At 43.8% G+C, this 24,908-nt stretch overlaps 1 protein-coding gene across 2 annotated transcripts in view; it reads left to right on the forward strand.

Moving 5' to 3' along the window:
• The window catches only part of Nedd4 (NEDD4 E3 ubiquitin protein ligase), a 72,456-nt gene that overhangs the window by 44,320 nt on the left and 3,228 nt on the right, over positions 1-24,908 (forward strand). For both annotated transcript variants that reach the window (XM_085844782.1, XM_085844781.1), the window contains 17 exons: positions 32-196; positions 3,934-3,999; positions 5,260-5,379; positions 9,519-9,590; positions 9,846-9,900; positions 9,995-10,053; positions 11,431-11,496; positions 13,619-13,848; positions 15,193-15,314; positions 15,400-15,470; positions 17,521-17,616; positions 17,935-18,008; positions 18,563-18,623; positions 20,012-20,071; positions 21,019-21,126; positions 21,855-21,951; positions 24,719-24,791. In XM_085844782.1, the coding sequence (XP_085700908.1) occupies positions 32-196; positions 3,934-3,999; positions 5,260-5,379; positions 9,519-9,590; positions 9,846-9,900; positions 9,995-10,053; positions 11,431-11,496; positions 13,619-13,848; positions 15,193-15,314; positions 15,400-15,470; positions 17,521-17,616; positions 17,935-18,008; positions 18,563-18,623; positions 20,012-20,071; positions 21,019-21,126; positions 21,855-21,951; positions 24,719-24,791 (1,595 nt within the window). The remainder of the gene's footprint in view (positions 1-31; positions 197-3,933; positions 4,000-5,259; positions 5,380-9,518; positions 9,591-9,845; positions 9,901-9,994; positions 10,054-11,430; positions 11,497-13,618; positions 13,849-15,192; positions 15,315-15,399; positions 15,471-17,520; positions 17,617-17,934; positions 18,009-18,562; positions 18,624-20,011; positions 20,072-21,018; positions 21,127-21,854; positions 21,952-24,718; positions 24,792-24,908) is intronic.

Consider the following 24,908-nt stretch of genomic DNA (forward strand, 5'->3'; position numbering starts at 1 on the left):
AGTGGATGAGTGTGGACTCTGCTCTTTTCAGAATTGGGAAATCGTACGAGAAGATGAAAACACCGAGTATAGTGGTCAGGCTGTCCAGTCGCCTCCATCGGGTCACATTGATGTGCAGACTCACCTTGCAGAGGAGTTTAATACCAGACTTGCTGTGTGTGGAAATCCAGCCACCAGCCAGCCAGTTACCAGCTCAGTAAGATGATTTAGATCTTGTCATACATTGATTTAACAGCTTATGTTTTATGTAAACGTTTGTCGTCAGTGACATGCGTGTAACATGTTGGGACTTTACAGTGTGGTGCTTTCACTTAGCCTTCCCTCACTCCGTGGCGCGGATGTGGATAGACCTAATGGACCTGTGCTCTCGGGTCCTTCACCCACTGCCACCAGAATCACTGAAGCCACAAGCGGTGGTTCTTGCTCATTTCACACAAAGAAACACGTACTGTCAGTGAGGGGGTGGCAGGGAGGACGGGGGATTTGATTCCGTGGGGAATTTTAAAGAGGTTGGGGGGACAAGAGACTACTCTGGATGGTGTCAGGAAGTGGGGGGGTTGTGTGTGAGAGGAACGCAGATCTCCTCCTGTGAGGACACAACTCGATGAAGAGAAACAAGAGTGCACATGACAACTGTTTGCTATTTTGCAGCTTAGGTCATGGGTTTGTTTCATTTTGTTTTCTTGGTTTTGTTTTTTTGTTTGTTGTTGTTGTTGTTTTTCCTATGTTCAGACACAATTTAGAAGGCAGCTTGAATTTGCCATGACTCTACCTGTGTGTGCCAGGTTAGCTCATGAGTGGTGGAAGCTACTTGTCTGTCTTGGTTGTGTGAGTTGACATTGTTTTTTGGGGTGGGTGTTTTTTGTTTTGTTTTTTAAAGATTTTGTGTGAGTGTGTGTGTGTGTGTGTATGTGTGTGTGTTTTGACTGCATGTATATGTAACATGTCTATGTTTGATACCCTCAAAGGCCCAAAGTATCTGACAGATCCCCAGCAACTAGAGTTAGAGACAGTTGTGAACTACCATGTGGGTGCTGGGAATTGAACCCTGGTCCTGCTTTTACCTACCTATCTCTATTCCCTGTATGAGCTTTTAACATAAAATCACAGATGTCACCCATCCGTACACATGTGTAGATTAGAGGCATATTGATTAAATGAGGAGAGAAGTAATGGTTTCATTCACTGTCTACAGGGTCCAGAAACAAGCATCCCAGCATATAACACCCCTGTGAAAATCTCTGGCTGGCTTTTTATAATCTGTATCATCGAGGCAGATTCAGTAGAAGGCAGAGTGGACTGTCTGACTCTGGCCGTTCACTGCATTATTTAGTTGGTGATTATTTCTCTGGCTGGCCAGGTACAAGGTGCCACAACTACTCACTCACTGAGAGTTCATCTGTCCTAAAGTGGACAGAACACCTTGATCTCTCAGGACTTCATTCTAGTGCAGGGTCATTACTGCGCCCTGCGTGCCAAATCTGCAGCTGCCTGTTGCCATAAATAAGGTGTCAATGGAATCCAGCCATTCCTACTTGTTCATGGCCACGTTCAAACCACATCTCAGAGCCAAGCAATTAGAACTAGCATTCAGTGTTGCACCTCAGTGGGTAATCATTTGCTAAGTTCTAGCTCCTTCCTCAAGAAGCTTCACCTATGGGCTGGAGAGATGGCTCAGCTGGTAAGAGCACCGACTGCTCTTCCGAAGATCCTGAGTTCAAATCCCAGCAACCACATGGTGGCTCACAACCACCCTTAATGAGATCTGATGCCCTCTTCTGGTGCATCTGAAAAGAGCTACAGTGTACTTATGTATAATAATTAATAAATCTCTTTAAAAAAAAAAAAAGAAGACCTACATAGTTGTATGTCCTTACCGTCAGGTCACCTCTCCACAGATCACCTCTTCACTGGCCTCCTTTTCTTTCTTTCTTCCACAGCCTGTTCTGTGTTCCATTTGATTAATCAATGTATTTGTTAGGGGTCTAAGGAAAGGATTTATCAGATTTACAGAATAGGTATGGGAAGATGACTCAGAAAAGTATTTGCCATGCAGATATAAGTCCCTGAGTATAATGCCCAGAACCCGTGTAAAATAAAAACCAGATGCAGCAGTGTGCCCTTGTCATGCTTAGGCCTTATATGAGTTACTGTCACCTGTTAAGAATATTCTTGGGCTGGAGAGATGGCTCAGCGGTTAAGAGCACTGACTGCTCTTCAAAAGGTCCTGAGTTCAAATCCCAGCAACCACATGGTGGCTCACAACCATCCATAATGAGATCTGACATCCTCTTCTTGTGTGTCTGAAGACAGCTACAGTATTCTTAGATATATAATAAATATTTAAAAAAAATATTCTTCAACTATTTCATGAATGTGTTGAAACCTGACACATTATTGAGGCCTACAAAGTAAAAAATGGTTCTTCCTTCTTACTTCCGAATTATGTTGCCTCAGTGACTACTAATGGTTTTAAATGTAGTGTCTTAAACATTATATATTTATCCATAAACATACATTTATACACATATAGTTACATACCTTTAAAGTTTTTTACAGAAGATTTATTTTTATTTTTATTTTTTTTGGTTTTTCGTTACAGGGTTTCTCTGTATAGCCCTAGCCCTGGCTGTCCTGGAACTCAGTTTGTAGACCAGGCTGGCCTCGAACTCAGAAATCCGCCTGCCTCTGCGCCACCACGCCCGGCTTGAAGATTTATTTTTAATGTGTATGTGTGCAAGTTTATATGTATCTGTATATGGGTTTGTGCACGTGGACACATGAGTGTAGTGCCCATGGAGTCCAGAAGAGAGGACATCAAGTCCCTTGAAGCTGGACTTACAGGTAGTTGTGAGCCACCTGATAGGTGCTGATTCCAAGTTCTGTTCCTCTGGAAGAGCAGCAAGCACTCTTAACTGCTGAGCCATTTTTACAACCCCTATATGTAATTTTAAAGTGTGTGTGCGTGTGTGTGTGTGTCTGTGTGTGTGTTGCTGTGTTTTTGTGGGTTGGTTGATTTGGGGTATGAGAATCAAATAGCTTTATGTGTGCAGAGCATGTGTCTCATCTCCTAGCCACACTCTAGTTCCCTTGTCGTCATCTTACACATCCCTTTTGGTTATTATTTTTCACTTACTAATTGAACTGTTTCCATGGATATCAATGTACTTCTTTTAAAATCACTAAAACAAGTTGTCCTGAAAATATCCACCACTTCCTGTTGTGATGAACTTAGATTGTTTAACCATTTGTGTTATCATAAACAGTACAGTTTCGGATATTCTGATTTTATGTATGTGTGTTTGTAAGTTTTGATGTCATTTAATAACTAAGATATTTCAGTTAGTGGTTATGATCAAGGTGTAGGGGAAGAGAGAATGGATTTCCAGGAAATAAGTTATCAGAGTGGACGTGGCTGGGGATGAGGAAGGGCCAGGTTCTGAGCGGGAGCACAGTGTTTGGTGCTGAACATCCAAGTACTCGATGAAATTTTGTTGAAGGCAGTAGCCAGAGAACGAGGAGGTTAAATCCAGCCCTCTGGCTATAGCTGGCAATCTGGACATGCAGAAATGAGGGTTGAAGCAGGAATACCTTGTCACTGTCGGAGTAATTAAGGTGACAAATGGTGAAATTTTTTTATTTGGGTCTAGCAAGAAAAGCCATGTTTGAACTTGCTAGGAATGACAGTGGAAAGGAATGAGTTAGAGTGGGTATCCGCAGGGAAAATCCAAGTCCAGTCGTGTCTACAACTACAGTGGAGGACCAGAAGGTGGAAGAGCCAGGGTGGAGGGTGGGGAGAGAAGGCATCCTCTATACGTTTTAGCCACCCCACCCTCCTGGCATGCTTGCTCTCCTACAGTGTCACCTGTACCCTCCCTACATTGCCTGTGCTCTGAGTGCAAAGCTAAAGTGTTACTTGTTTCCTCCCCTAAGAATCATTCCAGCGGAGGAGGCAGCTTGCAAACCTGTATCTTTGAGGAACAGCCTACACTTCCTGTGGTGAGTTTTCTCCTCTGCCTCAGCCAAGAATGAAAGATTCAAAACCTCAGCTAATTTTTTTAATTCTTGCATATCACAACACTGAGTGTGAGTGACTGCTTAGCAAGGGACTGGGGAGACATGGGGCACAACCTTGGAAGTCAAGCCTCAGAGACTTTGCTCTCTTGTAAAGCAAGCCCCGTGCTCATGTGATGTGGGGTTGTCTACCCAGTGGCCTCTATCATTTGGTCCAGTATGTGGCAGCCAGGTCGGCATTTGCTTTCATCTCCCAGCACCTCCCTTAGCAGTGCCCTCATTCAGCACAGACCTCCCATCTCCACAGTGCTTCTCACCTCTTCTTCTTGACTTTCCTCTCGTTATGCCAAGTTCTCACTACCTCATGTAATCACTTTACTTTGCTTGTGAGTGGACCTCATATCTCCCAAACCTTCGATGCCTGTTCTTCCTTGTGCTAGAATTACAGGCATAGTGCACCATGCTTGATTTACGAAGCTCTGGAGCTCAAACCTGTGGCTTCAGGACATCTAGACAAGCACTCCACCCACTGAGCTCTGTCTCCAGTCCCACATGTGTTTTCAAATAGAATTAAACTCTGAGGCTCCCGTGTCTTCGTTCTACCCTTTCCCTTGCCTGCTACCTGCCACCTTGGCCCCTGTCTGCTCTCTTCCAAACACCTGAATATTCTCGTCTTAATTCTCTATTCACTCATCTGATATGTGCACATCCCATTTCTCCTCTTGGTCAGTGCACCTTTGACTGACTGCCATTCTATATATCAGTTTTGAGAAAAGAGATGGGGTGCCGAGGCTCAGGAGAGTGTCTTATCTGTCTTAGAAAAGGATTCTTTCCAATCCTGTGTTGAGGATGAGAGTTCACCTGACTCTGAAGACCACTGGCCTAGTCATCGTGACAGTAGATGGTAGGGGTTATCTTGTTCCGGGAACCACACCCTGTCTTGTCTGGCCTCCTTTTAGACCACAGCATGTGTAAGCAAAAACCGCATCTCACTACAGTCCTGGAGCTCACTTGGTAGATCAGGCTGGCCTCAGACTCACAGACCCACCTACCTCTGCCGCCCAGCACCAAGTGAACTGCTATGTTTTTAAAATATATTTTAAAATAGGATTTAAAATGTGGTTCACTGTTCTAAATTTAAAAACAAGAGTTGTTTCACAGCACCAGCAATGAAGAAAAGCAGGAGGCTTCTGTCAGAAATCCCTCCTGGTTAACACTGAGGGGTTTTGTGTCTGTTCCTGTTAGCTTTTGCCTACTTCATCTGGATTGCCACCAGGTTGGGAAGAAAAACAAGATGACAGAGGAAGATCATACTACGTAGACCACAACTCTAAAACCACCACATGGTCCAAGCCCACCATGCAGGTACTCTGCACTCTTAGCTTGTCTTCTTAGACCTTGTAAGCTCAGACCTCACACTTCTAGTGTCTTCTGTGTGTTCTGCCATCTCCTATGGGTCTCCAGCATACACTGCTCACCATGCCTTACTTCTTGAAGCACGTCTGCTCGGGACAAGAGCAAAGCAATGACCTGCTCCTTCAATGATTGTGTTGTTTAGTTTTGGCATGCATGCCTTTGTGTGGGTGTGTGTGCGTGTGTGGGTGTGTCCACATGTCAGGGGGCGCGTGCGCGCACAAACGTATGAAAGACTCGTGTGGAAGCCTAGAGTTGACACTGTTTATTCCTCAATTGCTCTTCATGTTATTATTTATTTAGTCAGGACGTTGGCTGAATTTGGAGTTTTCTCTAGGATTTGGTCTCTGGCTCTCAGACAGTGGGACCATAGACTGGCCGCCATGCCCACGTGGCTTTCTGTGTGTGTGCTGTCGATGTGAACTGTGCTCTTTACACTAATGACAAGCATTGTATCCACTGGGCCAGCTCCCTGGGCACTTCTTTGGATAGTTTGCTAAGTTAATCTTGATGATTAGTGTCTGTGGAAGAAGTTTATAATTATGGGGCTGAAGAGTTGGCTCAAGAGTGTTTGCTGCTTTTGCTGAGGACACACATGGTGGCTCATTCGTAACTCCAGTTTTAGAGGATTCGATGCCCTGTTTCAGCCTTCATGGGCACTGAATACATTTGGTGTGCAACCATACATGCAGACAAAATACTCATGCAGATTAAATAAATAAAATTGCAAAAGAAGTTTATGGGGCTGGAGTGATAGCTCAGTGGTTAAAAGCACTGACTTCCAAAGGTCCTGAGTTCAACTCCCAGCAACCACACGGTGGCTCATAACCATCTGTAATGGGATCAGATGTCCTCTTTTGGTGTGTCTGAGGACATTGGCAGTATACCCATATACATGAAAGTAAATACATCTTTTAAAATGTTATAGTTGTAATGTCTTCATGTTTATTTTATCACCATTTCTTTCACTGAAATTTTTTCTTTTCACATTTAATTTTTTATGGGGGTGGATACCATAGGGTGTGTGTGTGCCGGGGTCAGAGGACAACTTACAGGAGTTGGTCCCTCCTTCTGCCATGTGGGTTCTGGGGAATCAAACTCGGGTCCTTAGGTGTAGCAAGCACCTTTGCCCACTCAGCCATCTCACTGGCCCTAAAGCCACTTCTGTGCTGAGGCTGTTCCCACTGTGACTCTTACAGGGCAAAGTGAGCTTTCTGCTGTGGGCATTATAAACCCCCTCTAACCCCTTTCAGCTTGGCTACACAGGCTGATACTCTAGCTTCTTGGACAGATATGTTCACAGCAGTCAAATCTTACTGCGTGTTAATTAGCTGAGAAACTTGTTATAAATTAGTTGACTAAATTATTATAAAAGCAAAGTTTGATAGAAAATTTTATTTAAAATTCAGGAAAAAAGATTTTTTAAGAGTGGTTTAAGAGCACCTGCTGGTCTCCCAGAGAACTGAAGCTCAGTCCCAGTGCCCACATCAGGATCTCTAACCCTCCATGGGCCCCTGCAGTCAAACCCATATGCAGACATACAGGGCCACATAGTAAAAACAAATTGTTAGAAATTAGCCTCAAAGGTTTAAGACTTGCTTACAAGTGTGCCCTCTGTTTACAGGTTAAGATAGCTATTTTAATTCTATTATTTGTGAGTTCTCCATAGATGTAAAGTATGAAGTAATTCATGTGCCAGGCCACATTGGAGATAGTCAGCTGCCATCGAGCCAGAGTTCCGCAGGCCCTCAGCCAGAGCTCCCCACCAGGACCCTACTAAACAGGCAAATCTGCCTTCCAACACTGAGCAAAGATTCCTTCCTGAAGGCTGGGGAGTCTGACACGCACCAATCAGAGGCCACAACACCCAAGACTGCCACCTGGGTAGCTTCCATGCGCCTCACTTTAAATTTATAGCAGCAATTGCTTCTCTATCTAGTCGCATGTGCTGGTGTAATCTGCCTTTCATAATAGTGAATTACATGTGAAAATTGTGGGGTTTAGATTTTGTTTTGTTTTGTTTTTTGGTTATTTGAGGTAAAGTCTTATGTAGCTCAGACTGTTCAAGATCTTGCTGTATAACTGAAGCTGAACTTGAATTCCTGATTAATCTGCTTCCACCTCCTAGGTACCACACATGAGGCCCTGTTTCTGTGGTGCTAGGATTTATTTTTATTTTATATACATTGGTGTTTTGCCTACATGTATATCTGTGTGAAGATGTCAGATCACATGGAGGTGGATTACAGATGGTTGTGAGCTGACATGTGTGTGTTGCAGATTGAACTTGCGTCCTCTGGACGAGCAGTGCTAATCTTAACCACTGAGCCATCTCTCTAGCCCTGGAAGCCAGGGCTTTATGCATGCTAGGCAAGTACTTTCCAATTGAGCCACCTCTCCAGCTCTAGGGAGTCTTTTTTTTTTTTTTTTTTTTAAGATTTATTTATTTATTATTATATGTAAGTACACTGTAGCTGTCTTCAGACACACCAGAAGAGGGAGTCAGGTCTCATTTCGGATGGTTGTGAGCCACCATGTGGTTGCTGGGATTTGAACTCTGGACCTTCGGAAGAGCAGTAGGGTGCTCTTACCCACTGAGCCATCTCACCAGCCCCTCTAGGGAGTCTTAATATTATTTTATTCAAGGTGCTTTTATGCTTCTTTTGACTTAGATTATATTTTCTGAAGGTGTTCATATTTATTTCTATTTTCTAGTGTTTGGTTCACTAGTCTTAAAAACTTAGGAAGGCTTTTAGTAATAATCTCCTGCCTCTATATGAGACTTACTATTTTCAGAGAACTTTCAAGTTTCTATCTCATTTATTAATACTACCGGAAAGACTCTGTGAAGATAAGATGGACAGATATTTATTGCTATTATTGTTGTTTTCAGAATTTATTTACATTATTTTACATGTATGACTACCTACATATATGCATGCGTCCAATACTCAGATAGGACCACAATATGTGATTCTGTTTGTTCATTCATTTATTTGTTTGATTACACCCATGCAGTTATTTATCCTGTATGTGCACATACATGTGCCACAGCATCTGTTTGGAGATCAGGGGACAGTTAACTTGTAGGGGCCTGTTCTGTATTTCCTGCTCTGTCATGTAAGTCCCAGGTATCAAACTCAGATTATCAGTCCTGGCAGGCAGTAAGCATCTTAGCCCCCTGAGCCACCTCACCAGCCCAGATGTGGTCCAGTCTAATGCCACCATCTTATACCAGTTTCTGTGCAGAGAAAAACTTGATGTAGTTTGGGTTTTGACTGGGCAGAATGTTCTCAGAGGCTTCGCAGTCGGGTGAAATGGTTCTCAGTGGAAGACATCACCCCTGAGCCCACTGAGAAGTGGCGTTCTCACCCATCAGTAGGACCTCCCAGCAGTATCTTCAAGAAGTAGAAATAAGTCACAAGGGAAGGAATTAAAGATGAAGTACAGTGAGGTGGCACAGGCCTTTAGCCCTTACCACTCAAGAGGCTGTGTAGTAGGAACACCGGGAATCCAGTGCCAGTCTGGGCTGTGAGCTCTTGTCTCAAAAAGCCAAACCATCGGTGTAAATGAAGTATAAAAGAGAATCTTATTTATTTCATTATTTTTTCATTTTCATGTATATGTATGTGTCTCCTGTGTGTGTGTGCGCGCACGAATGTGTGCTGCACGTGCACATTGTGTGCATGTGTATGCACAAATGCTCCCTGCATGTGCCGTGCATGTGAGTGGATGTGCAGACCTGAGTTTGATGCAGAAGTCGTCCTCCTCTGCTCTTCTAATAATCACTCAAGCCCACATCGTATCTTTGCAGCTAGTATACCACACAGCCTGCTGTGGGGAGCCCCTCTCTGCCTGCCATCCAAGGCTAGAATTAGAGTGGACCATGGTGCCTGCCTGGTGTTTGCTTATTCTTAGAATCCAAGCTTCTGTCCTCACTCTTGCATGGCAAATGCTTTAACTACTGAGCTGCCTCTACAGCTCCAAAGAGTATTTTAAAATCTATTGGCATTACAAAGCAACTGTAGCACAATGACTGGCATTATTTTAAAATGTGTATGTTGTTTTATTTATGACTAAAACAAATAAAGGATGATCCAAGATCGAAAATTCCTGCTCATCTGAGAGGAAAGACTGACTCCAATGACCTGGGACCGTTACCTGTAAGTTCTCCTGCTGAGCTCACCTCACTATCTCAGACATTTTGTACCTTGGGATGCTGGAGTTATTTAACAGCTATAACTAACATTGTTAATAAGTTATAGATGCCTTTTGTTTAAAGTGATACGTACAAATTAAGCATATATGCAATATGAGAATCTTCTGTTTCTGTTTTTCTTTTTTTTTTTTTTTTTTTTAAATAACCTGTACATCTAAGACCTGGTACTAAAATAATTGCAATGAATGTTTCCTTACAGCCAGGCTGGGAAGAAAGAACCCACACAGATGGGCGAGTCTTCTTCATTAACCACAGTACGTGCTGCATGGCTTCTCTCTGGCAGTTATTTGTAGTACCCGGGTGTGGACGTGAGGGAGAGGAACAGCTCTTTTCTTTTTTCCCTCTTAGATATAAAGAAGACCCAGTGGGAAGATCCTCGCCTGCAGAGCGTGGGAATCACTGGACCAGTGAGTCTTCTGGAATACGGTGCTCTGGGTCAGGGTGAAACTAGAGGAACACCCTCCTCCGGCCTCTCTTTTCTTTGAAAAGATAGTGTGAAAGCCTTTTACCCTGCTCCTCAGGCTTGGACAGGCAGAAGCAGTCGGGGCTGGGGCGCTGTGGGGGCTGGGGCGGTAGACTGCCCAGTCCAGGCAGGCTAAAGTAACACATAGGCATCAGGAGCCCGCCTGTGGCGGGGTGAGTGGCAACTCCCTTTCATCCTCAGAAATCCGCCTGCCTCTGCCTCCGAAGTGCTGGGATTAAAGGCGTGCCCCACACGCCCAGCTTTTTTTTTTTTTTTTTTTTTTAAAGATTTATTTATTTGAGTACACTGTAGCTGTCTTCAGACACTCCAGAAGAGGGCATCAGATCTCATTACAGATGGTTGTGAGCCACCATGTGGTTGCTGGGATTTGAACTCAGGACCTCTGAAAGAACAGTCGGTGCTCTTACCCGCAGAGCCATCTCTCCAGCCCTAATGCCTACTATTTATTAAGCCTTATTCATGTTTTGTATAAATATTTCAGTGTCCCATAATTATACTGTTCTTGAGTTAGGTTAATTTATAGGAAACTGCCATATAGCTACTTGTTTTTGTTTTTGTTTTTTGTTTTTCTGAGACAGGGTTTCTCTGTATACCCTGTATACTCTGATAGCCCTGGCTGTCCTAGAACTCACTCTGTAGACCAGGCTGGCCTTGAACTCAGAAATCTGCCTGCCTCTGCCTCTGCCTCCCAAGTGCTAGGATTAAACTTATATGCCACCACTGCCCAGCCTACTTTTTTTTTCCTTCAGATTTTAATACTCAAAATTGGATGTACAGGTTTTGGGGTTTTGTGTGGTTTTTTGTTTGTTTGTTTGTTTGTTTTATCTAGCATGTTAGTGTGTAGTCTTTAAATAATAAGTAAGTAAGGGAACTCCTGGGAATTTTGGAAAACAATGTATTTTTCAATTTTTCCTTTAATGGAGAAGGCATTTTTTCTGAAGTAGCATGAGCTGTGAATAGTGGCACATTGTATTAACATAAGTCAAGTACGTTGATTGCTATGACTTCAAGGCTAACCTGGTCTACATAGAGAATTCAAAGATAGCCAGTGATGCATAGAAACACTGTCTTTAAAAAAGGAAAAAGAAATTGCATGAAAAAAATTGTAGCCACAGAGACTGCTGAATGCTATTTTACTTTTAAGAGAAATTTTTTAAAAATTAAGTTTTCTGTGTGCTTTTCTTCATATGAAACTTCAATTTCCAAGTGATTCTTTGTTGTTATAAATACTCATTAAAATATCCCGGGGTAAAAACAATCTAAACTTCCTCCATTTTTTTTCAAATGTTTTCAACTAAAGGCAGTGCCCTACTCCAGAGATTACAAGAGAAAGTATGAATTCTTCAGAAGGAAGCTCAAGAAGCAGGTGGGTGACATCATAACAGCTGCTCACAGAAAATGGTGGTGGTGGGTGTGTGTGTGTGTGTGTGTGTTAAATTATTTTTCAAAGATCCATTTATTCAGCCTGTATGAGTGTTTTTCCTCATGCATACCTGGTCTGGTGCTTGTGGAAGCAGAAGAGAGGGCTGGGTCTGCAGCTGCAGTTCAGGATGGTTAAGCTGCCCTGTGGGCCTGAATCTGGGTCCTATACAAGAGTAGGGAGATCTCTTAGCCACTGAGCCATCTCTTCAGCTCCATGATTTTTAAAAGATTATTACTTTTAAAGGCTGGACATAGTGGTACATGCCATTAATCCCAGCACTCAGGACGCAGAGGTAGGTGCCTCTCCATAAGCTCAAGAACAATCAAGGATACGTAGTGACACCTTCCAAAAAACAAAACAAAATGAACTACAATTTTCATTGTGTGTGAGTGCTGTAGTTGCAGGGCGTCACAATCGCTGTCCCTATAGGGGGTTGAGAGCTGCCTGCCATGAGCCCTGTAAGCTGAGCTCAGGTCCCTTAAGTGAGCAGTACCTGCTCTGAACTGCTGAGCCACCTCTCTAACCCTGGGATGCGTGTATTTCCGATAACTTAGTAAGTAGCAGGCTTACATTCCTGCGTACTTTTCAGGAGTCTTTGTAATTTAGAAAAAGATCATGGGGGCTGGAGAGATGGCTCAGCAGTTAAGAGCACTGACTGCTCTTCCAGAGGTCCTGAGTTCAATTCCCAGCAACCACATGGTAGCTCACAACCATCTGTAATGAGATCCGATGCCCTCTTCTGGTGTGTCTGAAGACAGTGACAATATACTCATATACATTAAATAAATAAACAAATAAATAGGAAAGAAAAAAGGAAAAGGTCATAACACAGTTGCTGTAGTCTCTCCTCTCCTGTTTTTGTTCTTTGTAACTTGGTGATCAGGAGATTTTCTTTCTTGGTGTTTTATGTTTGATTGTGTTCCAGGCTTCTGGACCCTTTACTACCTTAGGAGTTAATAGCCATCTATTCTCAGCTTTAAGCACAATACATGTCTACACAATTTAAAAGTTAACAGTGTGGCTGGAGAGATGGCTCAGAGGTTAAGAGCACTGACTGCTCTTCCAGAAGTTCTAAGCTCAATTCCCAGCAACCATGTGGTGGCTCACAACCATCCGTAATGAGATCTGGTGCCCTCTTCTGACATGCAGACATATATGCAGGCAGAGCACTTATATAATAAATAAATAAATAAGTCTTTAAAAAAAAAGAAGTTAACAGTGAACACAGTGCAGATGTATGGTATTGTTACTCATTTCCTTATGCTTGGCAGATACGTTTGTTACTCTTTCCCATGACCGAACTTCATTATGTTTATTATTAAATGCCCATCATTTGGTATAACTAGCATTTTAAATGCCTTCCTCATGGAATGGTCCCTTTCTCCTTTCCCTGCAGTTTAGGGGCGAGGCCACTAGGTGGCAGTGCTAGGTTTTGCTTTTTTGAGGGGTTCCAAGCTGGTGACTTCCAGGGATTCAAAATGGTGGGTTGTATACCAGAGTTTTTCATTTACAAATTTAACAAAATGAAACACTACATTTTTATTTTTAGTGTACATATTATATTCCCCAATAAAATTTTTACATAGAAAAGGCCTTTTAAATTCTTGAGAACTTTGGTCATATCCTTAAACAATAGTTTTGTGTATAAATTTCTATTTTTAGGCATTCTGATTTTAAAGCATTTGATGAGGGATATGGGTAAATTGACCTCTTGAGTTCGAGGACAGCCAGGGCTATACAGAGAAACCTGTCTCAAAAAAATCAGAAATCATAGCACCTCCACACTGGATATGGGGATTCATAACAATAAGTCCAGACTGGGTGGGCTGGGAGTGGGCTTTGAGGGTAGAAGATCTTGAGTTCTAGGCTAGCCGGAGCAAGTGAATGGCCATCCTGGATGACAGAAATGGACCCTGTTTCTTAAAGCAGGGCGGGGAAAGAAAGGTCAGTACACCTGAGTGGGGTTGTCCTGGTGGCCTTACTTAAAGGGAAAGGGATCAGTACCTGGTGAAGTGTGGGAACACACTGGGCTGTTTTAAACATGTCTCTCTCCCTGGCTCTGCAGACTGACATTCCAAACAAATTTGAAATGAAGCTTCGCCGTGCAAACATTCTGGAGGATTCTTACCGGAGGATTATGGGTGTGAAGAGAGCTGACTTGCTCAAGGCCCGACTCTGGATTGAGTTTGATGGTGAAAAGGGCCTTGACTATGGAGGGGTTGCCAGAGAGTGGTTCTTCCTCATCTCCAAGGAAATGTTCAACCCTTACTACGGCCTGTTTGAATATTCTGCTACGTAAGTTCCTGCTGCCTCACCTCCTGATTAGCTAAGACTCAGCCACACATCCTTACACTGTTCATAAATACTTTAAATGGCCGTGCATTAAATTATAGTCTCCAAAACTAGGTTACATTTTAGAAATCATGGGCTACATGATTGGGGCCACAAGGAGATATTTCAGAAAGAGCTTTTTAAAAATTGTTTTATAGAACCTGAAAATTGTATATAATGTATAGAACATAGAAATTACCATTTTAACCTTGTGTGTGTGTTGTGGATTGCACATGGTAGGCTGGCCCTCCTCCACAGAGTGCCCACCTCAGCCCTCTGTAAGCACACACTTGGCTGGCATTTCAAGTGCGTCCTGTATTGTTGATCTCTGTACCTTTCCCATCCTCCTGAATAATTCTACATTCATTAAACACTTTTCCCTCTATATACAGGCCGCCACCAGTCTGCTATTCTCTGTGCCTCTGACTACATCCATACATTAGATGCATGGGACCATACAGCACTGGGCTGAAGTGTATGGATTATATCACTTAACATATGTCAAGTGACATTTCCTTGGAAAACATGAACAAACCTCTCTTACCACAGATAGGGTACCAAGAACAGACCAACCTAGTATTCTTACCAAAGCCCAACACGGCAAACCAATGGGCTAACTTGAAGAACGTGTGGGTGAGGGACTCTTCCCTGGAGCTCCCTGCATGACCACAGGAGCTCTGTTGGTCACAGTCTCTTCTCCCCTGCTACTGCTTTACCTCACCCAGCAGAGGGACTTTGTAGATCTCTTACGTTTTGATAACTTCCTGGATCTTTGTTTTTAGTTTTATGTGAATAGTTTTTCACCTGCATGTATGCCTGTGGACCATATGCATGTAGTACCCTCAGAGGCCACAAGGGGGCACCGGAACTGATGTTCCAGATGGTTGTTAGTTGCCATGTGGGTGCTGGAAATTCAACTGCAGGTCTTCTACAACAGACAGCAGCAGGTGCTCTTCCTGGGTCTTGTGAGCCTCTGTGTCTTTCCAGGGGCAGTATTTGAATTCAATTCAGAGAAATTGTCCAACAACCTGTCTTTAAAGTCTAGCCATGTTATTCCAAGCAGAAAGGTTCTTTTTTCTTTGTCCTTTGTATATACAAATAAGATAGTTTTTAATCTATCTGTTTACGTGTCCTTTGGGACTATTTCCATCTTTGGACAGAAGTGGCTATTTAAGACCATTATCAGATCCAATGATTTTAGGACAGGAAAATAACAAAAGGGGAGATTTTCATTATCATTTATCTACATAAATTTTTTTGTTCTATGAAATATTGAGAGGGTCACATGAGTCTGGTTTGTCTTTACAGGGATAATTACACCCTACAGATAAATCCTAACTCGGGCTTGTGTAATGAAGATCACCTCTCATACTTCAAGTTCATTGGCCGTGTGGCTGGGATGGCAGTTTATCATGGCAAGCTGTTGGATGGTTAGCATCATGTGGCAAACTTTATGTGTTTATTGTTGTTGTTTTTGATTTTAAAAAATCTTTAAAATACTTTATTTCTTACAAGGGTTTTTCATCCGCCCATTTTACAAGATGATGCTTCAGAAATTGATAACACTGCACGACATGGAGTCCGTGGTAGGTCTCTTATGCGTTAGAATATGGAGGGTTCAGTGGGCAGATGATTTCTTGCAGAATTGGCTTAATAGTGGTGGCACCTGCTTAGTGAGTGCTGTACCTCTAAGCGGCATACATAACCCAGGTAATTTATATTAAAAACAGAAATTCATAAATTTTAATGTGTTAAAATATAGATAGGGGCTAAGGAGATGGGCCAGTGGGTAAAAAAAAAAGCACAGGGGCCAGAGTTTGCATCCTTTCACCACAGAAAAAGTTGGTTGTGTCTGCTTGAGTGTCTGAAACCTCAGCACTGTTGGGGGCGGAGGCTGGAGGATTTCTGGGCTTTGCTACCCATGAACTCAGTTTCAGGGTCAGCGAGAAGCCCCTTCTCAGTGAGACAACGCAGAGAGTGACTGAGCAGGGCCCTTGTGCCCAGTGGGTGCATGCACTATCCTACACACATACACAGGCACAGTCATCTACATACAAAAACATGCAGATGAGCATTTCCCCTCATATAATATCCTGAAGGAGCTTGGCAGTGAGTACTTGCACCTCCACTGTCCACTGCACTGACTTCATTCCTACGCCTCTGTCCATCAGTCCATCTGCTTCTCAGGCACTGCAACTATTAATCACATGTTCTGCTGCCTCCTTTTAGATTTACATAGCTTGTTTGTGTGTGCGTGTAGGCACCACATGAAGAGGGAGCCAGCTCTCTCTTCTATCGTGTAGATTCCAGGGATTGATTCTGCTCATTAAGTAGCATGGCACCTGCCTTTACCCACTGAGCCCTCTCTGTACACAACTTTCTGCTAATGTTTTTAATTAGATTTATTAAATTTACACTTAATTATTTTTATTACATTTGTTTAGTGGGGAAGGGAGTGTTGCTTGTAAGTGGCACACCCATGAACGTCAACAGACACTTGGCCGTAGTCGCTTCTCTCCTTCTGTCCTGTGGGTCACTCAGACCACCATGCTCCGTGACAGCTGCCTTTACCCTCTGCTAGGTTCTTTATACCACATAATAGTTAGATATCTTTTGTATCACGTTTTGAATTATAGTTACTTATAATGAATGGCAAATGTTTAAAGCCACCACTACAAAGGCAGGGTGTTGGGGCAGGGTTCCTATAAGCGAACAGAAGGCTCTGTGCAGTGTAGATACACACGGTCAGTTACAAACACTATGATTTTTATGTTATGTGTATGAGTGTTTTGCCAGTGTGTATGTATGTGCACCATATACATGCCTGGTGCGCTTAGAGGCCAGAAAGGGATGCTGTGTCCCCTTAAGTTGGAGCAGCAGATGGTTGTGAGCTGTGATGTGGCTGCTGGGAATTAAACTTTGTCCTTCTGCAATAGCAACCAGAGCTTTTACCCACTGAGCTGCTAGCTCTCTAGGCCCTGATTGATTCTCGTGCTTTTCCTTGTTATTTGAGACCATGTCTTATGGAGAACAGACTGGCCTCAAACACACTATGTAGCCAGCCATGACTTCTGAACCTCCTGCCTCCTCTTATGGGTGCTGTGATTACAGCTGTACACCACACCTGGTTCGTGCTTTTCTAGACATCAAACCCAGGGCTTTACACATGCTAGCAAGCACTCTACCAGCTTAGTGAGCCCCAGCCCAGCAGGAGGCTTTGGATATGGTAAGAGCACAGAGTTATTACGTGGGTTGGTTATAAGATAACATACTTAATTTGAAACATTTTAGTACCAGTCAGCAGTGACATTCCACATGGACTAATCTCACAGTCCTAGTGCTGGGAGCTGAGGTGTGTATGCCCTGTGCCCAGCTTTTCCTAGGTTATGGTGGAGATCCACACTCAGACCCTCATACTTGTGAGGTGCATGCTCTACTGCCAGAGCGTCTCCCAGCCCATCAGTGTACTTGTCGTGGCTGTTGAGGTATCTTTCTGTATACAGGTTTTTTTAAGTGCAGTAAGGCTGTAGCTCAATGGCAAAGCGCATGCCTAGAATATACAATTCTAAGCTGAGTTCAATTCCTAGCACTTTAAAATTAATTGATTAACTAATTGGAGTGTAATTTTCCTTCTAGGATAGTGAATATTACAGTTCTCTGCGATGGATTCTTGAAAATGACCCAACGGAGCTGGACCTGAGATTTATCATAGATGAAGAACTTTTTGGCCAGGTCTGTGGACTTTCACATACTAAACATCTTTTGCAATGCCAATGCTGTCACCTAACTGTAGGCGTCGTGCACCCTTGAGACACTTCTGGGCTCAGCTTATACATTCATTCTCTGGTAGCAAAAGCTGGATCGCAGCCAGCATTTGTATCTGCGCTGACACGTGGCCGATTCTGTGTTTATCTGAGTAGAACTTATATTTAAGGTTTCTTAGCTTTTCACTTTTGAGTCAATTTAATTTAAAACACCAGGCTTCTGGTGTAATTCATGTACGCTTTTCTCCCATTTCCCTTACAAAAACCACATTCATGTTTAATTTAGACACATCAGCACGAACTGAAAACCGGTGGCTCAGAGATCGTTGTCACCAATAAGAACAAAAAGGAGTATATCTAGTGAGTACTTTATTTCTAAATATTTTCTAGAAATAATTCCATGCTGCTTTTTTCTGTTCCTCCTCCTCCTCTTTTCTTCTTTGAGAAGGTTTTTCCTTTCCTTGTTCTTTCTTCCCCCGTGCCAGAATCTCAGTTCTCTTAGGACAAGCACACCCTAGTTCTCCCCAATTCTGCTCAGCTTTTGCCCTGGACCCAGCTCTAGTCTGTCTGTTTCTTTGGGGGGGGGGGGGGGTTGGGTGTTTTGGTTTTGGTTTTGTTTTTTTTTTTGTGTGTTTTTTTGTGGTTTGTTTGTTTGTTTGTTTGAGACAGGGTTTCTCTGTGTAACCCTGGCTGTCCTGGCACTCACTTTGTAGACCAGGCTGGCCTCGAACTCAGAAATCCGCCTGCCTCTGCCTCCCGAGTGCTGGGATTAAAGGCGTGCGCCACCACGCCCGGCTCAGTGTGTCTGTTTCTAAGTGGTATAAACATGTCCTAAAATCGTTTCTTGGTTTGTACTGGGGGAAAAACGGAAAGAAATGTTCTGTTTTGTTTTGTTTTGTTTTTCCTCCTTTTAGCCTTGTAATACAATGGCGATTTGTGAACCGTATCCAGAAGCAAATGGCAGCTTTTAAAGAGGTAGGTACACGGCTCTCTTTCACTCACCACACCAAAACTTCAAAGATCCACCCATCTGAGAGTGTAAGATGTGGTGAGCTCTGTAAAGCCTTTCTCAATATGCTTCTAGTTTGATTTTATGTTTTCAAAGTAATACACATATGCACCCCTGGAGGCCAGTAAAGAACCCCCCGGAGTGTACAGGTTGGGTCCCAGTTCTTTCTTCCAGCCCCATGCTCCCAGAAATAAGACTCAGACTCAAATATATTTACAAGTACCCTGGCCATATAGCTAGGTTCTTCTCTGACTAGGATCATAACTTATAGACAACACATTTATTTCAGTCTTTATTCTGCCATGTGGCTGGTTACCTCTGCTCAGGTGCTATATGTCAGTCTCACTATATATTCCTGGGCAAATCTTCCTGCTCTGGCTGTCTTCCCCGAAGTCTTAGAATCTTAGTGGGAAGTGGGGAGGGAGGCTCAAAGCTGGATTAAGCTGGGGACTAGAGGAACTCAGAGAAAAAGCCATGAGTAAGGAGCTGTGCCAGTGAGAACGAGTGTCTTCAGTCCTCTAAGTGGGGGAAAGTAAGGTGCAGAGGTGCCATGGTTGGGGGCGGAGGCCGGATGAATGCAAGTCCAAGGGCAGCCTGGGCTACATGGTAAGACGCTGTCAAAAATGGAGCAGGGAGAGAGATTGTAGTGTTAAGAGCAGGCTGGGATGGCGCAGTGGGTTTAAGGTGTATGCTGCTAAACTTGAGGACATGGTTTTGAACCCTGGGCACATATAATCACTTAGTGGAAGGAGAAAGCTAACTCCTGCAAGCTGTCATCCGACTGCCACACATGTGCTGTGGGACATGTGTACCCATACATTTACACAGACATACAGGCACAAACGTAATGTTTTAGACAAAAATCAAATAGGATAGAAATACAAAGTGTTTACCAGACCGTTACAGTGCTAACCTTGGCTCTGTCTGCATCAGGGCAGGTGGCAGTGTAGTGGAGGGGCAATTGGCGTACAAATGACTGAATTTAGCTTTGCGTACTCTGTGTACTTGTGTGAAAGAAAGAAGTGAGAGGTGACTTGGTACAGGCTTCAGTTGGTGAAGGAGAGGAGCAGGTTGCTGAGGAAGCTGCAGAAGCCTCTGAGGCCTGCTGAGGGGTCCTCCCTCCTGCAGTGGGCCTGGCCAGGGTGGGGGGAGGGCCTTTGTCTGCCTCAGTCTCCTCAGTACTGTGAACAAGGGAGGGAGAGGGAGGAAGGAGGCTGTTACCAGCCACTTTAAGAAATAAAGAACAGCCATATTGAGATGCAGTGTGTAGTGGCAAAGTCTGTAGAAGTGAGCGTGCTCCCGTTCTCCAGCTGTGACTGCTCACTAGCTTCCGACACGTTTCCTTTCCTTCTAGGGATTTTTTGAGCTGATACCACAGGATCTCATCAAGATATTTGATGAAAATGAGCTAGAGGTAAGAACTATTTCTGCACGTGCTTGGGAATGTAGTTAATGAGTGCTGCAGGCCATGAGTTCAGTCCTCAGCCCCACTGGTGTGGGGTAGAGGGGTTGGCCATTTGTGGAAGGGATGAGGGAGGTGCCTCCTTAGCGTGTGAAGCCCTGGGTACCATCCTCAGACACTGTAGAACGGGTGAGGTGGTGCACACCTGTTATCCAGCTCTTGGGAGGTAGAAGCAAGAAGACCAGTAGTTCTTGTCATCCACAGCTACACTGTTTGAAGCTAACCTGGGCTACAGGGACCCTGTCTTTAAAAAGAGAACTGGAGGGCTGACAAGATGGCTCAGTGGGAAAAGTACTTACCGCCAAGCCTGACAGCCTGAACTTGACTCCTGGAGTGGACATGGACCCCCCAATGAGTTGTCCTCTAACTTTCTCACTCAGAACATGACATACACATGCTGATGCTGCCATACATACATGCATACATACATACATACATACATACATGCAGTAAGATAGATAAGGATAGAGAAATGCTCTGTTTTGTTTTGTTTTAAGATATATTTTATGTATATGAGTACACTGTTGCTGTCTGTCTTCAGACACAGCAGAAGAGGGCATCAGATTCCATTACAGATGGTTGTGAGCCATCATGAGGTTGCTGGGAATTGAACTCCAGGACCTCTGGAAGAGCAATCAGTGCTCTTAACCACTGAGCCGTCTCTCCAGCCCGAAATGCTCTATGTTAAAACAGCTTTGGCTGGATGTCATGGTGCACGCCTCTCCCAGCACTGAGGGACAGAGGCAGTGAACCGCTGTGAGTTTGTGGCCAGCCTGATCTATATAATGAGTTCCAGAGCTACATAATAAGACCCTGTCTCGGGGAGGAGAAAACAGCAGAGCTTCGCCCTGGTTTTCCTGCTTACCATTCTGACTGCCAATCTGCGTATCTGTCTGCAGCTTCTCATGTGTGGTCTGGGAGATGTGGACGTGAACGACTGGCGGGAACATACAAAATACAAAAATGGCTACAGCATGAACCACCAGGTCATCCACTGGTTCTGGAAGGTAATCTAAAACATGTAGATTCAGTCATACTATGCCACCAGCAAAGCAAATAGACCTTGAATTTTCATATTAGCTTTCACCAGTATGGGAACACTCTTAGAACATGGGATAACCGGCAATATGGCTCCTCTAAATGCTTACAGCTATGCCTTTCAGTAATACCAATACATGCAACTGTCAAAGGTTTTTGTTTTGGGGGAGGGAGGGAGGAAGAGAGAGGGGAGGGGAGAGAGAGAAGAGAGAGAATATTTGCATGAATTTGGGTCACATGCGTGCAATAGTTGTAGAAGCCAAGAGGGAGCGAGGTTCCATTGGAAGTACAGTTACAGACAGTTGTGAGCCAACTGTAGATGCTGGGGACTGAATCCAGGCCATGCAAGAACATTCTTAACTGCTAAGCCATCTCTCCATTACTGAGAGAAAAGTCTTAGAAATAAGGATTTGTTTGTTTTTGTTTTTTTGAGAACAAGAACAAAACTTTAGTGATTATTCTCTAAATTCTAATAACTTTTTGTTTGTTTTTTTTGTTTTGTTTTGTTTTTTTTTGTTTTTCGAGATAAGAGTTCTCTGTATAGCTTTGACTATCCTGTATCCTCTGTAGACCAGGCTGTCTTTGAACTCAGAGATCCACATGCTGCCACCACTGCCTCCAGGGTCTCTAAAGGCTTTTCCAGGGCAGTTTGTTATTTTCAGTACTCTTGTCTAGCAGAAGTCTTTCTCTTTTTCAGGCTGTTTGGATGATGGATTCGGAAAAAAGAATACGCTTACTTCAGTTTGTCACTGGCACATCCCGTGTGCCGATGAATGGGTTTGCTGAACTCTACGGTAAGGGTCCTGTGTAGAGCTCTCAGAAGTATGCACACACTGACTGGCATTGTCATAGCTCAGGCGTTTTCAGCCTTCCACTTTAGTTTCATTTTTAAAAAACTAAGTTATAGCCTTGGGAGACAACTTGATGGTAAAGTGCCAACCTAGACTACCTGGCAAGCTGCAGGTAGTAAGAGACTCTGTCCCAAAAAGAGAAAGTGGAGGTGCCGCCCCCTTCTAATTGGATAGTGACGGAGGTACTGGCACATGGCTGAGTTACTTTCTGTCTTGGGCATTAAGCTGCATTCTCTGTGCTGTGGTCCTAGAAACCCAGCTCCTCTAGCCCAGTTCTGCCTTTCCAAGCTTCCTCCCGCTGCAGCCCTCTGAGGCTCCTCCTGTCATGCTCACTCTTTTGTTGCTACTTCATAATTGTAATTTTGCTACTATCATGAAGCATAATATAAATGCCTATGTTTCTGGTTGTCTTAGGTGACCTCTATAGTGGGGTCAATTCAGTCCCCACCAGGGTGAAAACCCATAGGTTGAGAACCATTGCTCTCACTGCTGGGTGGAGAGAGCAGGGAAATAGAGTTAGCTGACATCTATGCAGTGAGTGTAGAGAATACACCTTAGAGGATTCGCAGACTACACTAAAGGAAGGTAAATTCTCCTCTTACCCAAGGACTCACCTTCCACTACTTCAACTACCACAGTCATTCAGTCCAGAAATCTTAAAGGCATTTCAATAAACAGCAGAGAGCATACTTACATGCCTACATGTGAGATGTGCATGAAGAGACCGGGTTCATCGCTATTCACTATTTCAGGCGTCCACAGGGGACTTGAAACATACTCTCCACAGGTTAGGAAGAACTCAACAATTTCTTAGGAACTTGTATGTAAAAAATAAAGTTAAATTAAAAGTAAGTTTTTCCAAGCTTTGTTGACAGAGAATCTTTTTGTGGTTTGGTATGAGCTGTGGAGTATAGAGACTCTCAGAAGGTTCTTTATTCTTTTTTCTTTTTTGAGGGGTTTTTGGGTTTTTGGTTTTTGGAGATAGGGTTTCTTTGTGTAGACCTGGCTGTCCTGAATCTCACCTCACTCTGTAGACCAGTCTGTCCTGAAACTCAGAAATCCGCCTGCCTCTGCTTCCCAAGTGCTGGGATTAAAGGTGTGCACCACCACTGACTGGCAGGGTTTTTATTCTTGTGGAAGATAGTGGGACGCCAGATAAGATCACACATAGCTCCCCCTCTACTTTTATTTTTGTCATTTTCTTTTATGTGTAATGGTGTTTGCCCACCATGTGCTTGCCTGTGGAGGCCAGAAGAGCATGTCAGATCCCCTAATGCTACAGGGAGGTCGTGAGCCACCAGTGTGGCTGCTAGGAGTCTTAACTCCTGTCCCCTGCAAGTGTGGACTCTAAACAGCTGAGCTCTCTCCAGCCCTGGTACTGAAAGTTGTAGCTGTGATCTGATCATGAAGGACAAATATAGAAATTATGCCTCTGAGAAGCCCTCTGGCAGCCATGCATGCACATTTGGAAGTGATTATGGGATTTAAGGAGAGTGGAAAGAAAGTCTCAGATCAGGGTGTGAGCTTGGTTATCTGGCGCTTGGGGTGTTGAGGATTGGAGAGAGCTAAATGGAAACTCTGAAAGAAAAAGGCGGTTTCTAGAATGTCTGTAATGAGAAAAACTGTAGACCTTGTAACAGGGTCACATGCACATAAGATGCTCTAAACTCGCATTCTCAACCTGTGGACCGCGACCCTAGGAGGCTCACATACTGGATATATGCAGTACAGTCTAAACCACTAGCAAAATTACAGCTATGAAGTATCAATGAAATAATTGTATGGTTGGGGGTCAGCACAGTATGGCAGGCTGTGTTGAGGGCCCTAGCATTAGAAAGGAAGGGGGAAACTGCCCAGAATGACTCAGGAATCCCAGGACTTGGGAATCTGAAGCACACAGGTTGACAGAACTTTGAGGCCAGCCTCAGCTATATTGTGAGTTCCAGCACAGCCTGGACTAAGAGTAAAACCCAGTTTTGAATATCAGACAACCAAGCCTTGCCACCAAGCTTGCCGGCCTGAGTTAAATCCCCAGGGCCCACAAATGGAGAGAGAACTCCCACAGCTTGTTCCCTGACCTCCACACATGGACACTAAGGTACAGAGGATATAATAGTGAATAAGTATAATTTAAATTTTTTAAAAGCTAAAAGCTTTTACTGTGGTTCTGTAGTGATTTCATGGCGTGTAGGAGGCCCTAAATTCAACATTGAAAAACAAATCAAACAAAAGAAAACCTCACAGAAACCACACAAAACCCTTCCTGGGGTTACCTCATGAGCTAGGATTGTCATGACTTTCACATCCTTCAGCTGTGTTTTATCCTGTTATTTTCAGTTTTTACAGTGACATTACATAATCAGGGAAAAATTAAAACTGGTCCAATGGGAATCTAAAGCAAAAAGGAAGTCCTTCCTCCCTCCCTGTCCCAGTGAAGAAAGTCCTAATTCAAGATGCAGCTGGGTCAGGTCTAGGAAAAAGCCGAGTATCTCAGGTGTGCCACGGGTGGGCAGAAAGGGCTCAGCGCCCTCAGGTGAAGGGACAGACTGTCTGGATGACTCAGCAGTGAATCCCCACACTGGGGAGGCTTCGCTGTCTCTTCTGAGTCGTTTTCTGTGTGTGCAAGTTATATATGGAGAAGTATGTTTTGAAATGTCTAGGGACTTGTGGGTAAAGCAAATTAAACCACAGAAACTCATCTTCCCCACAGGCTCGAATGGACCACAGTCCTTCACAGTGGAACAGTGGGGCACCTCTGATAAGCTGCCGAGAGCACACACCTGGTGAGTAGCTGTTTACCCTAGACAGGCATGGTTTCTCCCTGCTGGTGTAGGAGCAGCCCTGGCTGTGCCCTCTTGTAATAGGTGTGTGGCAGCCTTAGAAGACAGGAAGGACAGAAA

This window comes from Mus caroli, unplaced genomic scaffold, assembly GCF_978045245.1.
Source record: "Mus caroli unplaced genomic scaffold, Mus_caroli_1 scaffold_11, whole genome shotgun sequence".
NCBI lineage: Eukaryota > Metazoa > Chordata > Mammalia > Rodentia > Muridae > Mus > Mus caroli.